Source organism: Limulus polyphemus, unplaced genomic scaffold, assembly GCF_000517525.1.
Source record: "Limulus polyphemus unplaced genomic scaffold, Limulus_polyphemus-2.1.2 Scaffold204, whole genome shotgun sequence".
NCBI lineage: Eukaryota > Metazoa > Arthropoda > Merostomata > Xiphosura > Limulidae > Limulus > Limulus polyphemus.
The window spans coordinates 302,525-315,431 of NW_013665814.1; the positions used below are offsets into that span (position 1 = coordinate 302,525).

The 12,907-nt window shown below is 28.8% G+C and overlaps 1 protein-coding gene across 2 annotated transcripts in view; it reads left to right on the forward strand.

Annotated features, from left to right (window-relative positions):
- LOC106478369 (cullin-1-like) overlaps positions 1 to 12,907 on the forward strand; it is a 52,941-nt gene that overhangs the window by 9,556 nt on the left and 30,478 nt on the right. For both annotated transcript variants that reach the window (XM_013938911.2, XM_013938910.2), the window contains exons 3-8: positions 6,631 to 6,812; positions 9,782 to 9,944; positions 10,372 to 10,539; positions 11,369 to 11,419; positions 12,163 to 12,253; positions 12,718 to 12,881. In XM_013938911.2, coding sequence (XP_013794365.1) covers positions 6,640 to 6,812; positions 9,782 to 9,944; positions 10,372 to 10,539; positions 11,369 to 11,419; positions 12,163 to 12,253; positions 12,718 to 12,881 — 810 coding nt within the window. In that variant the 5' untranslated portion in view covers positions 6,631 to 6,639. The remainder of the gene's footprint in view (positions 1 to 6,630; positions 6,813 to 9,781; positions 9,945 to 10,371; positions 10,540 to 11,368; positions 11,420 to 12,162; positions 12,254 to 12,717; positions 12,882 to 12,907) is intronic.

Here is a 12,907-nt window from a genome sequence, read left to right on the forward strand (position 1 = left end):
TTTAAGTTAGTTTATGAAAAAGCTTGATTAGTTTATGAATGATAAAGGCTGGCTTTAATATTTTTTTAAAATTATTTTAATTTAGTTTAGAGGGTGGAACAGCCAAGATGGACCAATAGGCCCCTTGTTGTCCCAAAACATTATGTTAACAGTATCAAATATTTTGTTTAAATACAGGACAGATAAAGCAAGACAGGAACATTTTTTTTTTATGATTACACAGTTATTGTTAGAAACTGAGGACCCTACAATCATTCTTTAACTCTTTCAACCCAGACTCGGTCACTGAGACTGACCTCATAACCATTTTGTGCTTGTTATAGTTTTCAAGCTATAACTTTTAAATTAGTAAATGAATGTTAACAAAATTTGGCAGATTATTAGTAAACATTACAATGCTTTCACACGCAAAATATCAATTTTTTTTTTGTTAAATCTTAAGGTTTGTAAAGCAATGTTTTTCTTGTGTCTTTTTTTCTCTTCACATCTTGCCTATCTATCATACAAAGTTATTTTCATTTTAAGATTTAAAATACTTTTATGCATCAGAATATTTTGAAATTTCACAAACTACATGAAACTACAATTATTTATCCTAAATAGCTTTAACTCTCTCACCTCAAGGTTGATTGAATTGACTGACTTTGTAACCATTTTGTACTATAACCTTTTTTGTACAATATGTGTATCTTCACATAACTTGGCAAACTTTTGGTAAACATTAGAAGTCTTTTGTACACAAGAAAATCAGATTTTTTAATGAAGTATTTTTACTAAAGATTTGACCATGAATATATCAAGTCTTTTTCTTTACTAGTTGATTTTCATGTTAAGATTAAAAATACTTCTCTTTGTATCAAAAATCTCAATTTTTATTTGCATAATCTCTAAAATCTCCTAAATAAATATCAAACGTTTTTTTCCCAGTAAAACTATGTTTTATTTGTTATTTTCTCTACCCTAACTACACAAGGTTGGTCAAATTGACGAATCTCGTAACCACCAAATCAAAATTCGAAATAAGTCTAAATTACCCTTTTTCTTTCTAGAATGACTTTAAATTGTAACGTGAAATTACATTTGTTTATCCTAAGTAGCTTTAAATTCATAACAGTATACATCTATTTACACTTAAATTGTATTGTTTTATTGCCCTTTTAACCTTGTCTAACTAATATTTGCACCATATAAGTTGTAAATCACATGGCAAACATGCAACTCATGGTAATGAATAACATAATGCATAGACTACTTGCAAGTATATCTCATGAAAAATTATTCTTTATTTTAGTTACTTTTATAATAATAAGTGAAGAATACACATGAAATACAAGAAATAAAGGTACTTACATGGGTCTTCTTTCTTTCTTTTTGCTGCTGCTGTCAACTATTGGTGAAACTTAATCCTGCTCTTTTTATACTAATGATACTTCTGCACTAAATAATTTTTTATTTAATAACTAATGCACCAAAGAAAACAGGATAATAACATGTAAGAAGTAGACAATGTCTTATAATTATCATAATTTTTCTGGATTTCTAAATATGTGACGAGTTCTTAAAAATTCAGCTAAGCTTGACGATGTGTTTTCTATGGGAATGAAGTTTGAACTGGATATGAAATAGACATTTCTCTGTACAGAAAACAATGTAATATAATATGTCATTTGATACATTAAAAGTTTGGATTTCTATTGGTTATAAATAATATAGTATTAAACATCAGAGAGAACTATTGGCTATTTGTGAAACAGGATGTAATAGATGGGCATGGCAATAGGGGTCTGATTTCCTAGTCAATGGCTCTGTAACCAAATATGATTGAAAGGTAAAAATTGCTTTGCCAGAGCAATGACAACATTATAGTGAGTACTTTATGTTAAAACTTCTTGCTTTTTGGAGAGGTGGTGAATAAATTAGAGAAGTGGGGATGCCTAGAGAGCAAATGTCATTCTCATGTTAGAGGAAATTGATGGTATTTTTTCAATATTGCCTTATAAAGATGCCCGTATAGAAAGAGTTAAAGGTATTCAGGGTGATCCTCATAGTTGACAGTACTCTCATCCATTGTTTGATTAGCAAGTATCTCAATTTAAATTAATGAAATTAGGTATTAGAATGCATTCAGAATTTTTAACCATTTTTTTTACTCCATTGCCTGAATGCACAGTTACCAAATGCAAACTGATACTTGCCATAGTCAGCAAGAATTAGCGTTCTTTAAATGGATTATTTATTAGCTACGTTTTGATGCCAAGATTATCCATATACCACAATAATAAAGTACTTTAATTAAAGTTTTAATATACCTCACTAAAACCTTGCAATGTGCAGAAAAGGATGCCTGTATGGAAAGAATTAAAGGTATTCAGGATGAACCACATAGTTGACATTACTCTCATCCATTGCTTTATTCACAAGTTTCCTAATTTAAATTAATGAAAATTTTTGCACAACTAAACCTAAAACTGCCTTGGAGAAAAAAAATCTTAAGAGGTTCATGGGCATTACATCACAAATATTTCATTAGTATTTCCTTTTAAGGTTCTACGATCATTTTTCAACATCATATAAGACAGAGGGTAAAAGGGAAGAAAATTGTTAATTTTTATTTGATGTAAGAGATTCTTTTTTGTAAGATAATTCTCATCCTATATTCTATGCATACCCTATCTTAGAAGTTTGTTACATTCCAAAATTTATGTCAGTGGTTGTTAAGGGAAATAGACTAGTTTAAAGAAATTATTTGGTGAATTGGACACGGTGCATTAATAATCACATAATTATCATCGTTTAGTCATTTGTTTGAGTTAACTCTAAGATTCCGGGATGCATCTCGCGTGTTGTATGTGTTTTATTGTACTTAAAAAAACATCACTGGATGAAATAGTTTTAAATTTTAGGTGAACTTCCCACAGATTATTTAGCTTTTGCAAGTGAAATATTTTTATATGTGATATTTGTATGTATTCCCAGCTTTCAAAATTCGAAGAGTTTTCATGATATGTTTTTAAGAAGCAATTAAAATGGTTACCTTTATTGTAATCTTAATTACTGATTTTATACCTTTCTCCATTCTTGTAAAACTCTCCTATACAGTTTTTATTTTATGAAACTAATTTTTAACTGTTTTGATTTGAAAAAGTGTACACAGTTTCACTGTGTTTATGATTACTGGCATATAACAGAAATTACTTACCTTACGAAAATTTATAAGCAAGTTGCCTTTTTTAAAATTGTTAATAAGAAGGTTTTATTTTATATATAGTGAGTATTAAAACAATTTTATATTATGTATATATTTTATTTCTTTGTCTATTAAAGCTGTGGCTTAGGCCAGTAAGGCCTAATACAAACATCGTCTAACAGAGCAACCTTGTCAGTAAAACAAAACTTTATAAGGTTGAATTCCATGAAAAACATTTCTTTAAAAAAAGAAGACCATGACTGTAATTGTGGTAGATGTTGTTCACAAACATTTTTTCTTCTAGCATCATATTATCAAGCTAAATATTTATCACTTACTTATTATCTCTGTGCTAATGTGTTGAACTGTAAGCCATATTGTAAGCTACATTTGAAAAGAACAAAAACAAAAGAGCTTCCATTACATTTTTAATCATTAGTCTATGACTTGTAAAAGCTGAGTTATAGGCAATTACATGACACCATGACAAACAAAGCTGAGAAATACGATTGGCTAGAATCAAGAAAAATACACATGTATTGAAGTTTGTTCAAAATGATTTAGAATTTCCTCGTAAGGGGCTGAGTTCCATATTATGCTCAGAAAAAAATTAAGGAACTCGCAAACACCAATGTTTTTGTTTGGAGTGAGCTGCAATTAACCTAAAATCGAAATTTGTGTTATTTTTATGTATAAAATTAGATCAATAAAGAAATTATTATTGAATATATTTCAACTTTAAAGGTGTTTTTAATGGATAGAACAATGACTTCAAGTTTGTGTTTTATCATTTTTCTATAATTGAATGGTGCTAATTTCCCTTTAAGAGAGGATGTGCCCATCTAGGCATGATAAGTAATCATTTCATAAAGAAGGATTTTGTACTGTTGGATTGAGTTTATTTATTTTTTTATTTTGTAGTGACACTAATGTAGGAGATTAAACTTTACTTAGTTCCAACAAATGCTTGAAGTTGCAATGATTGAATCATTAGAATGCTTTGAAACTTGTATAAATATCACCTTAATATCATTATGAACTTGTGATATCATTGAACAGATTTGTCTCCAGAGAAATTTTTGATGGAAAACTGATATCTTCAATATAAAAAAATAAACTTTAGTGATTTAAGTAGGAAATATCCTCTGTACACATTCCGAAATGTTTTCTGTGTGGAGGCTAAAATATTTGTTTTACATACTTTGAAAACTACCATTTACAAAATTTTTTCCACATTACTGAAATTACTATAGAAGAAAAGGAACAAAATCATTTGAATAATGTATACCAGAAAAGAAACCCAATCGAGTTAATCAACCAACTCTAATATATATACACACACACACACACACACACACACACACACACACACACACACACACACACACACATATATGTATGTATTATTTTTCTGTGTTACATCTGAATTCCAAAAATTATTTCTAATTATAGCAACTGAATGATTTTACTGAAACATTATTTTTATATAAGAATTTTTATCTCATCACTTGCGCCTTTGTTGATAATCCCTTTTTTTCCTAAACAGTTTTTTATAGTCTTATTTCTAAATTTGCATAGATCATACTAGTATGTAATTTTGTGTGAGTTTTTATTTATTCTTGAAAATAAACTGTGCTTAATAATTTGAAATTTCTTACAACCACAAATGTTAATTGTAGTTCATTCAACCTTCAAAGTATAAAAGCTAACAAGAAGATATGGTGAATATTTAATGAGCTCCCATTTTATGTCAAAAATAACTGATTATGCATTGAACAGTTACCAAATTACAGAATTAAACTTTCTTGAGTATTGAAAACTATTGCATTTAAGAATTTAACGTTCCATCATTTTAAGATGGGAAAGTTATGTAAGGAATTAAACTTTGTGTTTTGCTCTTTTTTTTTATTTATTTTGATTAACAGAACAGTTTCCTTCATTAATAAATGAATTTAAAAAAAAGATCAGTTGTTATAAATTTGTCCAACAACTTAAAACTAGAAATAAATGACCTTATAACACCAAAATTTATTATTTTTTAATTAGACACTTAACATTTCGCTTTACAGCTTCATCAAGAGCATTCCACTAAAACACAAACTAACTGACAAGTACAAAGATGTCTAAAACTGAAAGACTTAGTCATACATGTAGAATCCAAAACATGAAAGCCAAGTGAAGAGATAAGAGTCTATAAAACAAAATGTTCAAAACAAATGTCAAATAAACAGTCTAAATCACTTTGAAAGTATGGCTGTAACAGAGGATAAATTTGACCTTCAAAGGTTTGGAACATATTACTGACTGAAGGCTCAATCCTTCAGTGCTACTAATTTCCATAATTGAGTAATGATTTTATGTTTGATTGAAAATCCATTTATTTTTCAGGTAATACATATAAATGACATAAAATAATTGATATGTAGTTTAAAAATGTTATGTAGAACAGTATACATATTTTTGTTTTAAATAAAAAAAATATTTGTGTACAGATACTTGTTGCTACTTGCTATACTCGTATAGCTACATATGGTAAGCTTGCATTTCAGAAGCACTCTATTGCAGCTACTTAAAAGAACTGTAGCTGACTTAGGCAAAACAAATCTTTATCCAATAAACAGCATTACAGAACAGAGTAACATGGTTAAGTTAGAAAATAAATATGTACCTTTATTTATAACATAAAGTTACAAGAGGGTGAGTGTTATTATCAGGAAGGCACTTTTTAAACAACATTATTAATTTAAATAAATGTGCCGTGGGAGTGCTCCTTTTTTTCCATATCAAAAGTATTAGTGTTAACATATATTGTGTATTTCACATTTATTCTACCATTACACTTCCTTTTGTGCTTTAGGTATTCAGTACATTTTATTAAAGCAATGCAACCACTAAACAATCTCCACTTCCTCATACTTTATCATAATAGTTTCCTTCAACCTATGGAATGAGCTATTACATATAATGTTTTGGTGGGGTGTTTTGTTTTTTAATACGTCAACTTTTGTTTAAGTAATAAGTGTTGTACAATTCAAAAGATTAATTTTTTCCATGTGAGTAACATTTAATGTGATTACTATTCAAACATTGTCAAATTGTTTCTCTTACAAAAAGGAAAAAACTGACATTGCTTGTATTCTACCTGAAACAAACCTTTGAATATATAGAATTATTCTTGGATTCCTGGCTTGAAAACGAACCTTTGAACACTGTCCTGCTTGAAAGTGAAACTAACAACTGCAGATAAATTGCATTGAAAAATAGTGTGCTGAGCTGTAGTTTAAAAATTTCCAGAGTTGCATACAAACACAGGTGTAAATTGAAAGCACATTGTAGTATGTATTTGTGTTGCCAATTTGTTCATCTACATTGTTTTTGAGCTAATAAAAATTTACTTGTGAAGCAGTAACAAAATTTAATAATATTTTATTATTTTACTGAAGGCACTCACTATGTCCATCCCAGGAACAGCTGCATCTAATCAGATGGTTCTTGGTCAGACAACTCCAGGTCTCAAACAAATTAATCTTGATCAGATTTGGGGTGACCTCAAGGCTGGTATTGAACAAGTGTACGTGCATAAACATGAAAGCATGTCCAAGAGCCGATATATGGAACTGTATACGTATCCTTTGGTGTAGCATAGGAAAAGAAATAGCTTTAAGAAGCAGTAGTTACTTATTGAATACCATTTATTCAAATTGCACATAAATACCATAGTTGGAGATTAAGAATTTTTTAAGTAAAGATTTTAAATCGCTATATGTAGCAAGAATTGGAAGCCAGAGATCACTATCAACAGAAGCTTTTACTGTCTAATCAAATTCACTTTTGGGTTACTACTTATGTGCTATTTTGTTTTGCATTGTTATAGCCTGAAGAGTTATTTTACTTTAATTATATACGCATATAAATTCTATCAAAACATATGCTTATAAACCTCACAAATAAAAAATGTTGATGAGGACAGCTTCGTACCAAGTAAATTATTCCAATTTACGTACTAATAATGATTTCAGAGTTATAAAGTCTATAGGATGTTACTGCCGGGAAAAAGAATGGCTTATAATTTGGTTTCTTGGCTGTTATCTGAAGTCATTATTTGATTGCCTCTGTTATTTGGTTAGATGAGAGATTATGCACATTTTGAAAATAAGCTAATTTTTCATATTAATCTGGAGAGTCTTACAGCATCAGAGGAACTGAGAAATGTATTGTTTTGTTATACTGATGTTGCTGAGAGGAAAAAATTTAAAATAAGGTAAAGTAGAAGATATTGTAAGCAGTAATTGACAGTTGTAGAGTAGCTTCACTGCTTAGAGGTGTAGAAGTGTCTGGAGAGAGTAATTGCAACAATACCCAAAATTGGTGAAGACTCTTCATTAAAAGTCACCAGAAAGTTAAAATCATAAATAATATTCAACGTTGAACTGGTACAACTAACCAAAGAAACACACACGCACACACACAAAAAAGGTAATTATTTATGTGTGTGTGTGTGGTAGGGGAGGATTTATAAATGTTAAAAATAAGACTGTTCTGATGTTTACCCTCTAATTTTCCAGTGGAAAGTGATCAAGCTTTTCTGAAATGACTGCTTTTTTATGTTTATTTTTAAATTTTTATAATCACCAGAAAGTGTTCAAATAGCCCTCAAGAGTTAAGATTTCAAGACCTAGAAAATTGCTCCCACAGACAAAAATATGATGTAGTAGTGACGAGACAAAGATTTCCTTGTGTACGTTTGGTATGGAAAAGTTCATCATACCTGCATAAGACAGTTTTTTATTCTGAGAATACTGTTTCTTTGTAAAGAAGAGTTGTTTTTGTGTTTTAAGCATTTTGTTTTAAACTTCTTAGCATTTTATTCCTTTTAAAACAATGCATATATGCACTATTGGTCTAAAACTTCTATGAATATTTGTTTTGTTTCTTTATGGAGAGATTAAACTAGTAACATATAAAGGAAGGCTGACATTTCAGTAGAATCGGTGTAAATATCTTATTAATTAAGTAATTTACCTCAATTGAAATCTGCGTATTATACTTTCATCATGAATATTGACAGAGTTATTGGTAATTTTGAATTTTGTTTTCAATGACAGTGTGAAATGAATAGATGTTAGAGATGGATGATTAGTGTAATTTACTAATTAATTAATTAATTGTTTGGCTCATTAATCGATCACATTCAACTAAACTGTTATTCTCACATAAGACTTGGACTGTTAGCACAGTAAAAAATAATAACGATCAGCAACACTACTTTAAATTAATTGATTATTTTCATGATTCATGGCAATAATTAAGTTGAACAACCTTGAATTAATAAAAAAATGAGTAATTATAATGGCATACTTAGATAGATCAAAAACAGTAATAATCCAAAACACTAATTTTGATTGTTTTACATGACGTTAATTAATGTAATTAAAACCCATAGGTAAATGAATAATGGATTTAATTTCCCAGCTCTAGTATATGTATTAAAATAAGATTTTGTTTGTCATATCTAACTTTCAAACATTTAGAATTTTAGCTGTTGAATAAGTTGATGTAAAATAGTTATTTGAAACATAGTTTATTACATGAGGGTTTAAACAGTGAAGTTGGTTTGATGGAAGAATGTTTTTTAGTATCATGTTTTAAAATATCAATAATTAAATGCAAATTATAAAATTTGAGAGGCAAAATTTTTTGAATAAAGAAAGGTACTGAAATTGAAGGATTTTAGTATAGAAAGTGATGTTAAACTTGAATTTCTCTGAGTACATAAATTACTCTGATCAGAATTTATTATTTATAGAACTTCATTAATACTAGTACCAATGTAATATTTATGTATTTTAAAGATTACGTCAATACTTAGATTTTAAAACTAATAAAGTAATTAAGAAAGCATTCTGGTTTTGTTAATTTCTGCTATATAATTGACTGAAGGAGCACGGGTTTATGCAGGCATAACTTTTGTATTTAAACACTGCTGCATTTTTAAAATGTTGTGTTTCATAACTTCTGTAAACCATTTCTCTCACTCAGGTCTTGATAGTTGTCTTTAACATGGGACAAAAAAACTTGAATGTATAATTAAAAAAAATGACTTCATTTGAGAGAAAAAACTAATTATAATGTAATAAACTATCAACAAGCCTTGTATTACTGTGTAAAAAATACATGTAATTAAAAAAAAAAAAGATATATGTATAGAAACAGTTTACCCTTCAAAAACATCTAGAATACATGCTCTTCCAGAACAACTAACCAAAGAAATGCATACACACATAAAAAAAAGTAATTATTTATGTGTGTGTGGTAGGGGGAGGATTTATAAATGTTAAAAATAAGACTGTTCTGATGTTTACCCTCTAATTTTCCAGTGGAAAGTGATCAAGCTTTTTTGAAACGACTGCTTTTTTATGTTTATTTTTAAATCTTCATCTTACTTACACATATACTTTATTTTTCTAGTTTTCAACTACATGTTCTTATTATTAAGTTATTATCTCACAACTTAGTTTGGTAATTAGTTTTTTACTTCAACATAAAATCTGTGGGAGAAGGACCAAAAGAGATTTTACTTTAACCTATATGTAGGCATGTATATGATTACTGCACTAGCGTCCACCAGTCTGGGCCTAGAACAGCTGCCACAAAGTCAAAGAAAGGTCAACCTCCAGGAGGAGCTCAGTTTGTTGGTCACGAAATTTATAAAAGGTTAAAAGATTTCTTGAAGACCTATCTAGTAGACTTACTTCAGGTATTTACTGTTTTCATTAAACTAAGACATGTCCTGAAAAACTTTTTCGTATATTCATAAGAATATCGCATACAAAAAGTATTTTGTTGTAATGTGGTGTACTAAGCAAAATATATGACTTGGCATAGACAATTAAATTATAGCTTCCATTAGAGAGTAAATGCTTTTACATAGATTTATAATGCAAGCATATTTTCAATGAAACATTTAACTGTGAAGTATCATCTTGATGAACTGGAACATGTTAATGTAATGTATAGGACTTACCTTTGTGTAACGCGTGCTTCTCTATTTTTCATAACTTTTCCTAAAAACTGCCCTTAGCAATGCTTAGAAGTTTTGAAGACAAAACATAAGCTAACATAAAACTGTTGCATTTTAAAAAAGTAATTATAAAATTTATATTTTAAACTTATTTATAATATAGGATGGAGTAGATCTCATGGATGAAGAAGTTCTGAAGTTCTATACCAATCAGTGGGAAGAATATCAATTTTCTAGTAAGGTCCTTAATGGAATATGTGCCTATCTGAACAGACACTGGGTAAAGAGAGAGTGTGATGAAGGTCGCAAAGGAATTTATGAGATTTATCAGGTTTGTTGTAACTTTTTTTTGGTTGTGGGGAGGGGGGGGTAATGAACTGACATTTAGTCATTGAACTGGAAAGTAGTGGATTATTTCACCATCATCACTATTGCTGGTGTTAAAACCTATCGTTAATGTTGAAGATGGTAAACAAAATGGTAATGTAATAGCCATAGATGATGGTTTTATTGATAAATCTAAACTAATGGATTTGTTCATCAATTATCCACAATGTAGTGTAATATAAAATAAACTTGTTTGATTAATCCCACATTGTCATTGTTCGTGCATTGCAACAACCTGTTTCTGTGAAGTTATACATAGTGTAGTTTACTATAATTCCAACTTTACTAAGTATTTTCACAAAATTTAGTAAGCTTATAGCAACATTACAAATATGTATTATTTCACTTTTATAGTAAACTATAGTGTGAGTAAGCAGGAGTATAGAGTAGGGAGAGATAACTGCAAAAAATTATATTTGATTTTGCCTGACTTGTGTAGTGAATATTAGTTGCTTCTCTGTTTCTTCATAAAAGGTATCTTGTTTTTACTTCTAGAGTAAAATATTTTGAGATTTCATTAGGTTAGGAAAAATGACCTTTATACTCCAGATAATTATAAGATAACTGGAGTGTAAAGGTAATCTTTTTCTAACCTTTTGATATATGTGTAAATCACTCTTGTATGCACTACAAATTTCAAAAGACAACAGAAATATATTTCATGAGGCTGTTATAATTTTTTTTTACATTAGATATTGATGAATGTAAAGTTTTTATAAACTATATTGAAATATGAAGTTGTACCTGTTTTATTAATAATTTTTATTTTTCAGCTGGCTCTTGTGTCATGGAAGGACAATCTTTTTAAACCTTTAAACAAACAGGTAAAGGTATAATTTAGATTCAACTCTTTTTACAGCTCTCATATTATGACCAGCATCATACAGTTTTTCAACTAGTTGATTCACCTGTTATTAGTTCAGAAACTATGCTTTATAAAGTGTAGAACTATTAAAAGTAAGATAGAAGAAATGCTCATCTGTAAACAAGCCTGTTTTATATTGATTAATCTAAACTATAGCCAATATAAATGTTATCTGGTACCAATTGGGCTGAAAGGTACTGATAGTACATGTAAATGTATGATAATATTTTGTAAGAAAATTATTCTAATGCATTAATACTTACATTATCTATGAAAATAAACATTCAAAATATATAATGTTTTCTTCTTTTGTTATAAATTGAATGATTTTTCTTATATAACAAACTAATTTGGAAACTCATCAGAATTCTCGGGTTGTTTTAATATTATTTGAACATTATAAAGCAACATTTAATCTAACTTAGAGGGTGTATTAATATAATTTAAATCATTGTGAATCAAATTCATTGCTTGTCAAAATATAGTGCTTTCTTTTGGTACTGGAAGTGATAAAAATAATTATTTAGTTTTCGTGATCATACTTTGTGAAACTATGACATTCAGAACATGAATTTTAAGTTTCAGTATTGAATTAAATAATATAATTTTAAAAACACTGAAAGTTTTATTTCAGCAGACACATTTATTTTTAATACTGGCATATTGACATTAAAAGTACATAACTGAAAATGTTTAATTTAGGTAACTAATGCTGTGCTGAAATTGATAGAAAGGGAAAGAAATGGAGAAACTATTAACACAAGACTCGTCAGTGGAGTAATGCATTGCTATGGTAAGTTTTAATTACTGTTTCATAGATTGCTCTGCTATGTAGAATTTTTCTTGGCTTTAAATATCTTGAAAAGTGAGGTTTAATTGAGAAAATTGTCCTATAATGAATTTTTCCTCCATTTTAAATAAAGTTAGTTTATAACATTATTACTGCTTTCTATAAACTATTTTAATAATTATTAGTATTATATGCTTATCACAGAATTATTTCACCTGATCTTAAAAACCAGCCTTTTCTTAATATTTCAGTTATTGTACTTTATGTGCAGCACATAGAGGCTGAAATACAAAGTGTTTGTTTTCATCTTAACATGAGATCAGTATTTCAGTTACTCTGTAGTTTTTAACAAATATCAGATGCCTCTGGTTAGTAATGACTTGTTTTCATTAATACATTGTCAATATAAGGTTTTGTTTGAATTTAATAGAAAAATTTGCAAATTGCACATTATTTTTCATAAACAGTTGAATTAGGGCTGAATGAGGATGAACCGACAGCTAAAGGACAGAACTTATCAGTTTACAAGGAATCTTTCGAGACTACATTTTTAGTAGACACTGAAAGGTTTTATACAAGAGAAAGTACGGAATTTCTACGGCAGAACCCAGTCACAGAATATATGAAAAAGGTATATATATGGGATTATATCAGCAT